General features: G+C 44.7%; 1 protein-coding gene across 1 annotated transcript in view; it reads left to right on the top strand.

Moving 5' to 3' along the window:
- Positions 1–15,547, top strand: part of PEX3 (peroxisomal biogenesis factor 3) — a 515,228-nt gene that overhangs the window by 305,360 nt on the left and 194,321 nt on the right. The window contains exon 8 of the mRNA XM_069606799.1: positions 8,578–8,749. Within this exon, the coding sequence (XP_069462900.1) occupies positions 8,578–8,749 (172 nt within the window). The remainder of the gene's footprint in view (positions 1–8,577; positions 8,750–15,547) is intronic.

Below are 15,547 nucleotides of genomic sequence, written 5' to 3'. Positions count from 1 at the left end.
ACTGGCTCATCCGTGGCAAGTCAAGGGAGATCGCCGTCTGTCTGGCTGCTGACGGAGCTGGGGTTCTCAGTAAACTATTCGAAGTCCTGCTTGATTCCTTCGCAAGATGCTCTGTTCCTGGGATTCAGGCTCAACACGGTCTCCTACCTGGTGGCTCCCTTGGAATACAGGAGAGAATCCATTCTGTTGGCACTGAAGTTCGCTACAGTGAGGACCATCAAGTCGCTGCTCGGCATGATGTTGTGTATCTACCTGTTCAGGCTCTGCAGGTTGCGGATGCGGCCCCTTCAGGAGTTCCTGGACACTTTTTGGATCCAGGTGTCCGGAAGATTCGCCGACAAGATTGTCCTCGATGAGGAGTTCCGTCGCACGATAAGGTGGTGGGATGTGAGCTCCAACATTGCCAGAGGCACGGATTTCCAGAACCCCCTCCCCTTACCAGGAGACGGTCACCACTGACGCTTCCCGGGAGGGCTGGGGAGCTCACACCAGACGTCTCCATGCCAGAGGTCTGTGGTTACCGGAGGAGACGGACCACCACATCAATGTCCTGGAGCTGCAGGCAGTGTTCTGGGCCCTCATGTCGTTCCTCCCGTCCCTCAAGGGCAAGGTGGTGAGTGCCTTTACGGACAATACCATACCACCAAGATGTTCTACATCTGGAAGCAGGGGGGCACCAGGTCCCTGGTGCTCTCCAGAGGGGCGCAGGATTTGTGCCACAGGGCCATCTCCCAGGGGATGTTCCTCATTCCTTTAAACCTGGCGGGAGTCAAGAACACCATCGCTGACTCTCTCAGCAGGGAACTACGCTCTTGCCAGGAGTTGGAGCTTCAGTAGGATCAAGTGGACAGTCTCTTTCTCAGGTGGGGCAGGCCCCAGATTGACCTATTTGCGAGAGTGACAAAATCCAAGTGCCAGAGGTTTGCCAGCAGGTTCCACCAGCCGAAGAGCATGGAGGGGACATTCTTCTTCCTGTGGGAAGGCCTGTTCCTGTATGCGTTTACGCCGTTGCCCCTCTTACTGCGATTCATCAATTGACTCAAACGGTGCCAGTGCAAGATGAGGCAGATTTGGTACCATGACCTTCTAAGCCTGTCGACGTCACCACCAGTCAAGCTGGCAGTGGTCGCGGACCTGCTCACCAGAGAAGGAGGTTCAATCCTACACCACAACCCAGGGCCGCTGAACCGGAAGGCTTGGCTTCTGCAGGATTGGAGGATTAGAGTTTGGTTGGTATGTTTTTGTAAACACTGTACTTTCTAACTTTCTCACTGTAAACAGTACAGACAAATTGCCTGTATAAAAGTATGTAATCTATATTTCACTATGCACTCCGTACTGTGATCTGTGATGTTATCTGCAACTGTGTAAGAAATGTGCCCAGATGCCTTTGGGCCTGGCGCGCAATATTAATAAATCAAATTTAAAAAAAAAAAATACGAGCTTCCTGTGGACTGCAGAGAGGTCCTTGCCAGGGCCAGATGGTCGTCTACTCTTAAATGCTACGTGAACAAGTGGAAGCGCTTCACATGTGGTGCCGGACACAGAAGCTCAATCCTCTGAGGGTCACGGCCACCCAGGTCCTTCCATACTTATTGTCCTTGGCCAGGGCGGGACTGGCTCACACCTCCATCAAAGTGCATCTGGCGGCTGTGTCCCTCTACACCAGGTCTCCGGGACGGTCTTCGCTTTGGTCACACTGTCTGGTAAATGAGTTCCTTAAAGGACTGTCCCGATCATTCCTGCCAGTGAAGGCACCTGCCCAGGCGTGGGAACTCAACGTGGTTCTGACACGGCTCATGAGGCCTCCTTTCGAGCCTATGAATCAAGCTCCTCTAAAGTCCCTTTCTTGTAAGACGGCTTTCCTTGTGGCTATCATCTCTGCCAGGAGGGTAGGTGAGATCCAGGCCCTATCGTGTAAGTGGCCTTATTTGACTTAACACGAAGGCTGGTGCTGCGGACGCACCCCTCCTTCATGCCGAAGGTTCCGTTGGAATTCCATCTCAACAAACCTTTGGTGTTGCTTGTGTTTTTTCCGACGCCTTTGGTGCTGGCTGAAAGGACTCTGCACTCGCTGAATGTGGCACGTGCTCTGAAGTTCTATGTAGCTCGCACTAAGAGTTTCTGGAAGATTTCTCAGCTTTTTGTGAACTTCGGTCCTGTGAACCATGGGAAGGCCTTGTCCAAGGCTTCCATCTCCAGGTGGCTCTCCGGCTACAGCTCAGCCACAGCTACCAGGTAAACCTGGGTGGTACAGACTGCTACCAAGTGTGTTTACTGCTTACACCTGTAGTCCTAAATCTTTTGCAGTGTTCCCAAAGGGAACTGTACAGGTTTCTGCCTAACAATCAGTCATTGTCCTGTCTGGTGTGCCCCTGCTGGATATCTGCAGGGCTGCTACGTGGAAATCTGCGCACACCTTCACGAGATTCTACTGCATGAACAGGTATTCCAGAGAGGAGTCCATTGTCAGCCAAGCAGTGCTGCACATCCTGTTCGCTTGAAGGTGAGCGTGGTGAGGAGGTAAGAGTAATTGCTTCTGTTGAGCCTTGCCACCTCCCGTGGTTGTGAATGTATGTACTGCTATGTATTCTTTATTCATAGAGAAAGTCTAGTAGGTGTTTTATTGCCAAAGCTGCTGTTTTATTATTTGATTTTACTTCTCCTTTGTAAAATATTGTAATTGCAGCCAGAATTGATTGTTGTGTAACCCTCTTGATTAGTGCATTTTTTAACTTGCTAAGTGCCTGATCTGCCGCATCAAACACGAGTGACTAGAATACGTGTCCTTTTCTCGGCACACACGTGTAAGTGAGTTCAAACTACATTCCCCAGAAGGACTGTAGTTTTCGCGCAGTACTTTTTCCACCCTCTGGCGCGAACGCCCCAGCGCGAACGGCACCAGTGAGTCTGTGCACGGACATGCAGACTTGCCCCAACATTCTGCCATCACGGTTCCTGTTGGAAATATGAAAACCATGGGTAAGGACAAAAGGCAATCTTCCGACCATGTGTCACATATGGAGCATACATGGGAGATTACTAAAGTTACCACTCAATTAAGAGTTATATGGGGAGCCTTTAGTACCACATCAGACCAAAGTAGCACTAACTGTAATAAGGATACTAAATCATGTAACACAGACAAAATGAAACCTTCACTGGGGACAGAGAGTTTGCCATCCAAACTTACTATGGTTCTATTGAACACTCGCTCCCTAGTGAAACATACCATAGATATACACGACTACATCCAGGAGCAAGGGGTGGACGTCATGTGTCTTACGGAAGCATGGCTCACTGAAGCCCATGGAGCCACTATAGAACTGGTCTCCGCTCCCCCCTCCTCCCCCGGGCTACGTATTTATCAGAAAACATCATGAGGGAGCCATAGGGGGTGGAGTGGCTGTCATATGTAAAAAAACAGCTGGGGTTTTATGAGGCCAAAGTCAAGTGCACAGGTAGTGAGATCCATGTTAAATTGATTTCAAATTACAATTGCAACATCAACCTGGTATTACTCTATCTGCCACCTGGGGAATCAGATAGTTTTAATGATGATGTTGTTAACATTGTCGCACCCATGATAACAACTAATTCAGCCTTGGTTATCTTAGGTGATTTTAATCGTTGGAAAAACGACAAACAGGACAAGAAAGCATTGGAATTGGAAAAAATGCTGAAAATCCACCATATCACAGTTCATAATACCGAACCCACACATAATAGGGATCATATTCTGGATTGGTAGTGGAAATATACAGATCGAAAACATTATGACCACACCTTGCATCTGGTCTGACCATTTCTTTGTCTCATGCCTGTTGAATCTTCCAGCTAAAGCACGCAGAGTGCATGAGCCAAAACCCAAAATCTTAAGGGTGTTACTGCCCCTATTTTGGCCATATGTATGCAATCCCTGATGACTAAAACAAATGATCTTGATGGCCCAGAGACCTTCATAAATACTTATAATGAAGAGATCTCAGAAACGCTAGCTAAACGCACCCCTATGTAAGATAGATAAAACTGTCAGAGATCTACCAAATCGCCATAAATGGTTTTCCCCAGCCCTGGCTGAGCCAGGGCCAATAAAAGACAGGCGGAACACGCATTGGCGAAAGAATAACTCCACAAAGAATTTTTTGGCCTGGAAATCTAAAGAGAGGCATTATAATAACGAGATCATTAAAGCAACTTGCCTGGGGATCTGACAAAATAACTCTTTCGACTCTTCAGAACCTGGGAAAACCCCATCGCCTCTAGTCCCCTATCAAACCTACAGTCGATGACTGTAAGAGACTACAGAAGGCATTTGCTGACAAACTATTGAAAGCACAACATGAAATCAAGAAGGAAGCGTCGGCATCCTCTCCCCCAGTTCTCATATCCAATCATAGCCAGACTGAGGCACAAGAAACCCGTGTCAATCCCTTAAAGAACTTGTTAAATGAGCAATCTGAAACCTTAACTCAACTAGATCAGCCCACAGGGTTTCGATTCAAGGAATCTACCACAGTTGAAATGCTTGACATACTAAAAACTATGCATCCTACCAACTGCCTGGGAGAATTGCTCCCATCAAAATATTTATTAGAACATAAGGACTTATTTGCACCCTTTCTTTGCAGATTTGTGAATTCCTCCTTTCGAACTGGTGTTATTCCCCAGTCAATTAAGAGCATAGCAGTCGCACTGTTGCAAAAAAAAAAGTGGGACTTGAACCTACTGATGTAGCAAATTTAAGGCCTATTACTGATACCTTATTTTTTCTTAAGCTTATCGATAAAGCAGCCACGATACAGCTACAATCCTAATTCCAAACCACCGGTATACTGCATGTGAAACTGTCAGGGTTCAGGAGTTATCATGGTACTGAGATTGCACTCCTGGACTTACAGACGCACATGCTCTCGAAGCTGGAACATAGCAAGTCAGAGCTGCTGATGTTGTTAGATCTATCGGCAGCCTTCGACTTGCTAGATCATAAAATACTTCTTGACCGGATGACAACTGTCGGAGGTCTCTCTACGGATGCTATTACTTGGTTTAGATCTTTCCTAGAGGGCCGCCAGTCACGAGTACATTGGGGTGACAGTGCTTCTGAGTCACAAATTATAACATGTGGAGTGCCCCAGGGGGCGTGCCTTTCTCCCTTGTTGTTCAATATGTACATCCTCCCTTTGTGTGGTGACCTAGAACTGCTGGAGATATTCTTCTGCAATAATGCTGATGATTTCCAGCTGGTGCTGGACATTACTGGAGATCATAAGAAGGATCAATGGATACTGGATGCCTTATACCTGGATGTCTACTAACTGGCTCTGTCTGAATGCGGCTAAGACCGAACTCACGTTATTCTGTCCTCGACAGGCCCAAACCAACTTAGGTCTGAGGTATGCCAGCTTCATCATTGACGGTAGCCAGATTAAGGTAGTACAAAAGGTAAAGACGCTTGGCACCTAGATGGAAGAAAGCTTGGACTGTGAAGCTCACGTAATAGCCTTTACCACCAGTACCAGCTATCATCTCAAGGTACTTCGGCAAGTAGCGCCATTGGTCTCAATAGAGAATCAAAGAGTGGTTTGCCACACAATGATTGCGCCACACACAAGTTTGGCGTCTTCCCGTGCAGGTTCCTCGCGGACCGAGGAACTTGGACGGGAAGAGACACAAGGGATTTACCCGGGACTTTTTTGTGAAAGAAAATTGAGCAAGAGCATGGACATGAATATAAATGATCTTATTGCCCAAATTGTTTGTTTTGAAAAAGGCTCTTGAGCAGCCGAAACACGTGTAAACCAGAGGGCTTTGTGACTATAAATGGAAAACTCCATAATTTGTTCATCAATTTTCTTTTTTTGTGTGATCAAATCACAAAATATAAAGAAACTCATTATTCCTTTTGAAACTTGTGTGTGGCGCAATCATTGTGTGGCAAACCACTCGCTCTGTTTACAAACCAAGGAGGTAGGGGATTGGTTCCTCCAAATAAACTGCCACACGGATGCGACACGGCTGAAAGGCTTTAAAATAAATCAGGTCGCCAAAAGAAGTTGTACCCATACCTATCCCCGAAAAAACTTCTATCAATAGAGAATCGCATTAAACTTGTGAGAGCGGTGAACCTCCCACGTGTCGATTACTGCAACGCATTACTAGGAGGTGCTAATAAGGCCGATATCCAACAATTGCTGAAAATTCAGAATGCTGCTATACATATCATCTTCCAGATTAAACGTTTGGAACCAACAACTGCAGCAAGAAAAAAAGCTACACTGGCTTCCAGTGGCAGCCCATATTCAGTTTAAATTGTTCTCCACATGCCATAAGTGCATCTTAGGTAACGCCCCAGCCTACCTGAAAGATATGGTTAATATTTACCATCCCAAAAAAACCTGAGATCAGCCCAGGGCTCCCTATCGGAATTACATTGGGTAAAACAAGGCTGTGGCCTTGGTCGAGCGTTCCACGTTCAGGGAACTAAGGCATGGAATGCCTTACTAACACAGCTGCGTAAATCAGAGAACCACCTTGCCTTCCGAAAGCAGTTGAAAATGACCCTTTTGAACCAGTACTTATGATTCCTGTGCAATCTTACTCATCCATCGATCTGTCTCTCGGCGCCTGGATGCCCACGGGCTTTGGTGCGGTATAAGTATAATAACATAACATTCATGAGAATGTGAATCCATGCCAGACCCCATGCTGAAGAAAGAAAATGTTTACTTACCTGTAACCGTTATTCTCCATGGGTCTGGCATGGATTCACATGCGAACCCTCGCCCCTCTGCGCTCTTCTTGGTCATACTGCCACTTTACATGCTACCAAATCTGAAAATGGCTGCCAGAGGAGGGGCTTAGGGAGAGGGCAGTCATTGGCTGAGGGGAGTATGACCCAGGGCTCGGTGATTGGTGTATAGTAGAAAGATAGTTTATAAGTGAACTGTTTTTTTCTTTTACCAAGGATTCCTGGCCTGATGACGGGGAATATTCATGAGCATGTGAATCCATGCCAGACCCATGCTGGAGAACAACACTTACAGGTAAGTAACTTGTTTCTTACTTGCTCTTATTGTCGTGAAACGTTCTTTTTTTACAAGCTCTCTATACATTTGGGGTGGTTGTAAGTATGGGCTATATCAAATTTCAAAATAAATACCTGGACAAAGATCGGTTCTCTAAAACTACTACTGTGGTGATTTGGTGCAGTATAATAGCATATTAAAATAACCTAAAAATAACCATTGAACTAGATGGAAAACCACTATCTTTGTCTCATGTCAGCTTGAAGGATTACAGAAAGACTTCTTTTCATCATGACGACAAGGTTGCTTTGCGAATCCAACCTGTGTTTTTGCAAACGCTTTTTAGGGTTTCATATAAATCAAGATATTTGTGTACCAACATTCTTTCAGAACCCTGCAGGCCTGGAAATGGTGTTGCATTGTCATTACGTCGGGCATTATAACTTACATGACTCATTGTCACTTATGGGCATCACCCAGGAACTTGGACCCCAAAACACGTTGTTGTACCGTGGGGGTTTCGTTCATAAAGGAAGCGTGCAAAGTTTAAATGTTAATGTACTAAATGTCTTCATCCGCCATTTAGTACTCAGTCAAGTGCCATTCGTAGTCTCTCTGAGGCATGTCACAGTTGTTTCTATCTGCAGAGTTTCGTCTTGATGTTTGAGTAACTCTTTCTTTGAACATTACGCTGTGGAAGTCCAATCACAGTGATGCTCAGTTTCTTTAACCGTGCTCTGTAACCTGTCCCCGTGCTCTGCTATGGTTGAATGTGAGAATGACATCTTCGCTGACTGTTACTCCGTTGAGAATATTCCACTAGGGTGGACTGATATGGCGTATGCAAAAGTTACGGAAAGTAGTGACTAATGCACTAGTCATCCAGAGTCTCCTTTCTTCCATACATTTTTGTACCTTTCACACTAATACTCCAGTTAATACTGTAGCCCCAATCCTGTAATCCTGTCCCTCTGTTAGTTCCTGGAGAGGCAGACGGAAAGGCACGAGCATGCAGTTATGGAGGATAGAGCACGGAATGCCTGGTGCATTTGCAATGACTGCATTGGAAGAAATAAAAATCGGTTTTCTGGGCATTCATGGTTCTGGCCCCGTCCCCATGATCTAGGTACTCCAATACTGTGGATAAAAGGTGCGTAAGCACTATGAGTACAGCAGTTACTACGGTGAGGACACATTTACACAAATGCAGTAAAGCAGTAGTCCATGCAGTGGTAGCGGCCCCATACTGGTTAATATTATATTTAAAAAATGATGAAATTAGTACATTTCTTTTGTGCTGTTCATGCTTTGTGCTCTGCTTTGAACACACTTCTGGCATTTTTCTTAATACATTATTTCAGACCTTTTGTTTTTCCTTTGCATAGCTCTGCCCCCCAACTTCAACTGTTATACATGGCTCTATTGCCCATGTTTCCTCAAAGTGAGTGTCTTTCCTATCCGACGTGCGATGGCTTGAAAACATTATTTAAAAATCAGCATGTTCACATTGTATCCACTTCTTCCCTCTCTTCCTCTCTAAATCTGGTAGTTCGTCTCTCAAGCACAATTTGTCACTTTTCGATTTGGAAGAGAAACTGAAAGACGTTCGAAGGCTGGTGGAGCAGAACCAGGATTCATCCTTGCACTGTGGCCGAGTGGAAACCAGGTCGCCGCTGTGTCCTTACATGTTGGCAGATGAGGAGACTCCTTTAACATCTCAGGTAATATTTTCTATCAGTCTGCACAATTTAATTATTTATTTCAGGTCATGATACAGATATGTGGAATGGCTTTCGTGGTGAGAAAGCAAGGCTAAAGCAGAAGTAGGAAATGTCATTTTGATGTAGTCTGGTACATTTGCTGGTTCTGTGGGTCTGATGCAACGTGCACACGTTAAAATTGGAAGGTATTTAGTTTAACTTGCAGTTTAAATGCCTTTTCTTCAGTAACTTTGTCTTTTGTTGTTTTTACCCATAACATTGACATACCATCAATAGGTAATGTTTATAAACACGAAAGATAAAAATGTATTATATACTACTCCAGAAACAATATCTACACCAGGAAATTAAGATGTTGTCCTGAACACTGTAAAAGGGTCGGGTGTGTGGCTTTGAGGTCTGGAGCCATGTCCAGTGAATGTGGGAAGTAGTGTCAGTACTGTTGCATGTTACATTTTTCAGGTTTTAGTGATTGGATGGACCAGCTGCAATAAACTGTGTCAGTAGCGGAACGGAAAATGTATTGCACATCTTTTTTAAAAGTTGCCTGTGCGTGAGACAGATTGATGGTGTGGCTTCAAGATCCGAAACCGTTTGTTACCAGCAAGCACAATCCAAACAAGTCAACATTCCTGACATCACATGCCAAAGTACCCAATAAAAGGAGCTAGCAGAGGTGCAGCCTTACTACTTTAAGGCGGCTCATCCTTCAGTTAAGGTTGCATAGCTTGTCTCATACTTGTCGCAGCTTGTTGTCCTTTGTCACCTCACCTCCTTTTATCATTCTTGCTTCACTCTGATCTATTTCCAGCTTCCATAGTGCTTCCTTGCTTCTACACGGTAAGACACTATAGACTTTGTCTTTGTTAGACTTTGTTTTGCTTCCTGCAGAGCCTGTGTTTCAAATGGCGTTTGATTGCACTGCTGCAACTTTATCCCTTCCAAAGCCCACTGCAGCTCATCCCTGTGGAGCAGGGGATACATGTGGAATCTGCAGATTGTGTACAGTTATCACAGACTGACGGATACACATACAGGGTTGTGGTTGCAGTCTTGTTTATGCATGTGTGCAAGGGCGGCGATGCCAGTTGTAGACAACAGTTTCCTTTCTCAGACCCTTGCTGCACAGCCAAATTCGAAAGGCAAATGTGTTAAAAGTTATTTCCGGGGCACTATAGGGCCTTTTAGTTGTAAATTATACTGGTTCTACAGTTTTACTTTGACCTTAGTAATATGATCATAGTTTTGTTTGGCAAAGGGAGAAAAGGAAAGGAAAAATAATGGGTTCAATCAAAGGTGATACCAGTGTTCGACCTTTGGTCAGACCCACTTTTATTATTGATTATCCTACACCCGATACCAGGCGGAGTTCGGCAGAGTTCAGTCTGCAGTAAACTGTTGAGGAGAGAGGAGCTGCAGCTGCTGTGTTGGTTTTCTGCTTTCAGAACAGTGTTGGTGTGGCTTTAAGGAAAACAAGCCCAAGCACCTTTAAAAACTCCGAAAGAGCACGGAGCGTGCACAGACTTCGGCAGAGTTCAGTCTGCAGGAAAGGAGAGGTGAGTTGTTATGCAAGACTCTGGTCCTCAAACTTGCCTTAAAGCAAAAAACAATCAGGGTAAAACCCTGGAAATATCCCCCTTGTCCTGATAGTGGATCCCCTAAACACCCAAGCAAACCATAACGACTCTGTCACTGCAAACAGACATGCAAACACCTGGCTTACTTGAATCAACAAATGGTAATCCTTCTCCTGACTCATGGACATCTTGTACTTGCACTCAAACTCAAGCTCTTAGCCAGGCCCTCGCCGAGAAATCTGCGAGCAGTGACACAGCACAGCTAGAAGTGCCACTGGGGGCGCAAGTGGGGAGGGGAGGGCGAAATGAGCCAAAAAATGTCGACATGATTCAGTGGCTTTCGACACTAGTGATTGCAAGTTTGAATAATTGGACACTTGACAAACTAGCGCATCAACACAATGAGCCTAATGACCCAAGCCCCCCCACGCACATGGACCAAACTGGTGATGACATTTGCGCGCCTTCACAGCTATTGCTACCGGTATTTATGCAAACAGCAATGGAAAAAATCAAAGATTCTTATAGCAGTGCCACGCGAGCTGAAACGCCAATAAATCACGACAAGCCCGAACCTGACAAAAGTGCTCCATTACGGCTCTGCCTGTTAGAGGAATCAGACAGAGACTTGTTTGAAGTTTCAGTTGCCTTGTCTCCCTTGAGACCGGTAAATGGAAGCAACCAGGCGGCGGAAAAAACAGCTGGCCACGTTGCTTCAGAGAGCGACATCATTTCAGGACAAAATTGCCCCGAAAAACACAAAGACCACATGGAAAAACCTGATTCCTTGAAACCAGAAAACGGAGACAACACTGTCCCAAGGAACATTTCAACCACTTTGACAAAATTGGCTCCTAAAACAAGTACGATCGAACGACTTGCCAAGATGACTTCGGCAAAATCAAAATGGAAACTTGACTACGAAAGTAAGCTTGCCTCACCGGCAAATAAAACACACAGCAATGCCATTGTTTCAATCGATAAAACGGTCCAAGAATCCACAGTTTTGATTTCAAAAACTCTGTGTCACTTGGAAGCGGAGGTCTTGGGCTCACGCTCATCAAAATCGGATCAACTCATTACACCAGAAAATGCCAACGATTCGATTCATGAAGCAGCTGCGCGGGAAGCGCGTCTAATGAAGAGGCTAAAAGAAGATTTTGAACTAATGAAGCAAAAATTAGCAGAAGCACACCTGAAACTGAAAAAAAAGGTAAGACGCGTCAGCCTCGATGATTGGGAGCTACACACCCCCGTAAATTCGGATAAAAGCGTCCTCACATACTCAGCCCGACGAAGTTCACCTTCAATATCCTCACAAAAAAGAGGAGAGCAAGCGTATGTAACCAACACCATTCCAAAAATAAACCTAAACACAAGTACTTTGGAGAAGACTCCTGACGCCCACCACATTTGAAAAAAAGCAGAATGATCAAAGTGGTACAGCTTCCAACGAGGAAAAAACAAAAGATGCCTCCAAACCAAATATATCAATGGCCGCTGCAATCCAAATACACAACGTTTTAGCAGCCACCTCTTTGGCTCTCATCCCGTTTACCAAGCTATATGAAACGCTTAGTGACGGCATCTTGACACAGGGTTCTATTTTAACCAACGTAAATAAAAAATTAAACAAAATGGAAACCCTAAATACTCAGCTACTCGCACGTTTGGAAAGGGAAGTAGAACAAACTGCGGCATGGCAATCAAGGCTAACTGATCTCACAATGCGAGACAACCACGAGAAGGAAATCTTGATGGAGGCTGTGGTGGAATGTATGACATGGCTGCGCCACAGGGAGAAGCGCGAGAATCACGCCACCGAAGGAACAAAGTCAGTGGTAGCCTCGACCAGTCCTGCGCCTTTGTTACCAACCCGAGATCCCCACAAAAAATTCGGAATGTCATCTGACTTGAATCGCTGCGTCACAGGCGCTAGTGACAAAAGTATGACACAAGTCGCGGAGATGGCTAAGGGGCATGACCCTCAACAAGAGCAGGAAAACAATGCCCCACTTCAAGTAACACAGCACCCATCGACATCAAACCAAGAAAACTCATCAAAATCTGCTTCAGTGGACCCACAAGCCGGCCCGCATGACCTGATTGACAAAAACGCCTTCCTGGCGTTTGATATGTTCAAAGGTCCGGCAAAGACGACTCCAACTCACGTTGAGCAAAGGAACAAAAGAAAAGGAGGCAAAGACAGGAAAAAAAAGAGTAATAACAACAAAAAGGCTGACGCAAAAAGGAGCAAACGACCAGTTCCAGGAAATTTATAAGAAACTTAACAACGCCCCCCAGACCTGAGCTGTTTGACTGTGAGCATCTAAAATCTATAGCAACGCAAAGAAAAAGCAAAAAACAACAAATGAAACAAACGTGCCCACTGTACCTGATAAAGGAAACCCGAAAAAACGTGCTCGTCGAGAATCCGAATGTAGCTCAATCCACTCCATAGCCTCATCAATCAATCTTGCAGACCTGTCCACATATTCAGCCAATTCGGCGGATGAACTTGGTCAAACGACGTCGTCCGGCTTTGATCAAAACAGACGTGAACACTCGGCTGCCACGTTTGACCGGACCGATCCACAACCAAGACTGATTCGGAAAAGAAAACAAGACGACAACTTAAACCCGAACTTGGTTTCCAGCTCGACAGGACTAGAACGCCTAAGGCACAACAACCTGGTAAAGTCACCAAGACTTGACAGTAATGATGTCACACACCAGCGAAAGAACCAAAAATCAACGGCTGGTGGGCCTGCAACTACATCACACAATGGCTCAAATCCAAACCCCAAATTCACAGCGGCCCAACGATCCAAAATAAACAAAACTGGCTCCACTGAAATAATCAAGGAGGTTAACGAGTCCGTGGGCAAATTGAGAGTCGAGAATGTGCTTGCAGACAATGACCCAATGAACCTAAATCGCAGGAACATCCTGAATTTACTCCAGAGTGTTCCGGCACTTCGGACAATAACTACAGACGACATCAAGATCGTTGAATACGTTTCCGAGAGCAGCACCGACATAGTACTGCTGCACATAAAATCCCACGCGGTACGCCAGGCAATCCTTGCGGCCTCTGAGGAACTGTTGTTTTTTGGTTTTGAGGTAAAAGTAGAAGTGTCATCACCAAAAAATTCCATAAACGACAATCATATATCCTCATTTAACGAAAAGACCAAAGACCTGGTCAGATTGAAGCTCAGGGAAACGATGAAACTCCCCACAAATTCCTTTAATTCCAGTGGCAATGTGGACGTGAAAAGAAAAGTAAGCATCCTTGCTCGAAGATCCGAAAGAAATCCAGCTTAGCAGTGAATTGAATCCAAGAGGGACCGTTCCAACAATCATATCCTAGAATACAGGGGGTTTTGGTCACCTTTTCAACGAGTTTTCTATAGACCTGGATTTAAACCTGATTATATGTTTGCAAGAAACGTGGCTGCGTGAGACCCCCAAGGGAGACGGCTACCTTACTCTTGCAAACTTCGCAGTTAAAAACAGCTTAGGGAGACCCTATTCAGGGTTAGTTACGATGGTCAAACAAGGGAAAGGCTGGGAAGTGATAGAATCAAAGAATCCAAGGTACACTGCTACAACTAAAACTCCATGCAGTGGGAAAACTGAAATATATTCTGGTAATCAACGTATACTGGAATCCAGTAAAGATCTCTACTAAACACTTCATTAACATCAATAATTGACCGAGGACAACTAGAATACACCCATCTAAAGATTATAATATGTGGTGACTTAAATCTTGCAGATCTAATCGACACACCACTTCAACCAAACGCAAGCCCTACTACAGGTCAAACTGCCTCAACTAGATGCAAAAGCTGGATTCAAGCTATGGAAATGCGAAATTGTGTCATGACGAATGGAAACGTAACCAGTGACTTTCCACCCCATTCCACGTGGCAGAACATGGGCTTACACAAAACATTGGACTACATCTGGATGTCTCTAAATCTCAGGGACCAAGTCCTGGAACGATCAATGAATACGACGACAAGAAGCGACCATGACGCCTTAGTGCTTCTTTGGCTAACAGAACAAAATAATGCTGACAGGATGCACAAAGGCAATATAGAAACAAATCAAGCAGGAAATCGCCTGAGAATCAACGGAAAACAGATCACAAATATGACCAACTTAATACGAGCAAAAAATGCTGACGTGGAGCCACTGGTAAACTATACTCCCTTGTTGATGCAATTCTGACTTCCTCAAGGTGGGCAAACAGGTAATAATGCACAACATAAACACATGTTGAGTACAACGATTTGCACAGAAAAAAAGAAATTCTGGAAAGGCATAAGAAAACTGAAGAAAACCTTTGGTGCATTAACATCCTTATTGATAAAAAAAAGAAAACAAAAATATTGAAATTGGAAAAAATCCTTCGCCTCAATGAGAGATCAGGAACGAGGGGCTTCGATGTTAAAATTAATTGAGACCCAAAATTCAAGAGAAATCTGGTCAATCCTGAACAATGAGGCTCCCTCCCAGAATGCAAAGCTAGCAAATGGGGTAGCCGAGGCTACTTGGGTAAAACTTTGCCAAGCTATTCTTTATTAAAGACGAATGTACCCTAAAGGACAACCATGTTGCACAAGTGGATTGGGGCACGATTGAATCATTCGAAGACATTAACACTAAAATTTCAAAATTAAAAAACTCCAGAGCAGCTGGCCCGGACGGCATTAGTAATATAATGCTAAAAAAGAACAGAACAGAATGGTCATGCTTCATCGAGATCTTATTTAAACACATCACAGTGGAAAAAAGATTGCCACAGCAATAATTTGTCCACGGCAATAATGGTGCCCATTTACAAAAAAGATCTTTGTGAAGACCCAAACAACTATCGCCCAATCGCGTTGCAAGATAGGATTGGCAAGATAATGGCATCTTTCTTACAGCAGAAGCTAGCAAACTGGGCCGCAACATCAAACTGCTTGGATCATCGACAAACTGGGTTCACCAAAGGCGTGGGGACTGAAGTAAACCTAGTAATCCTGAACTTACTAAAGCTTGAAGCGCTAAAACAAAAAAGAAACCTACATCTAGCTTTTGTCGACATGCGTCAAGCTTTTGACTCAATAAACCGAGACCAACTCTGGAAGAAATTGAGGAGCTGGGCTTGTCCCGAAGAAATCCTACAGCCCATAATTGCCCTCCATGTAAACACCACGATCAGGGT

This window comes from Ambystoma mexicanum, chromosome 4p, assembly GCF_040938575.1.
Source record: "Ambystoma mexicanum isolate Mex_15411 chromosome 4p, UKY_AmexF1_1, whole genome shotgun sequence".
NCBI classification, from domain to species: Eukaryota; Metazoa; Chordata; class Amphibia; order Caudata; family Ambystomatidae; genus Ambystoma; species Ambystoma mexicanum.
Note: the sequence above shows the minus strand (reverse complement) of the source record. Positions and strands in the feature narration are given on the sequence as shown.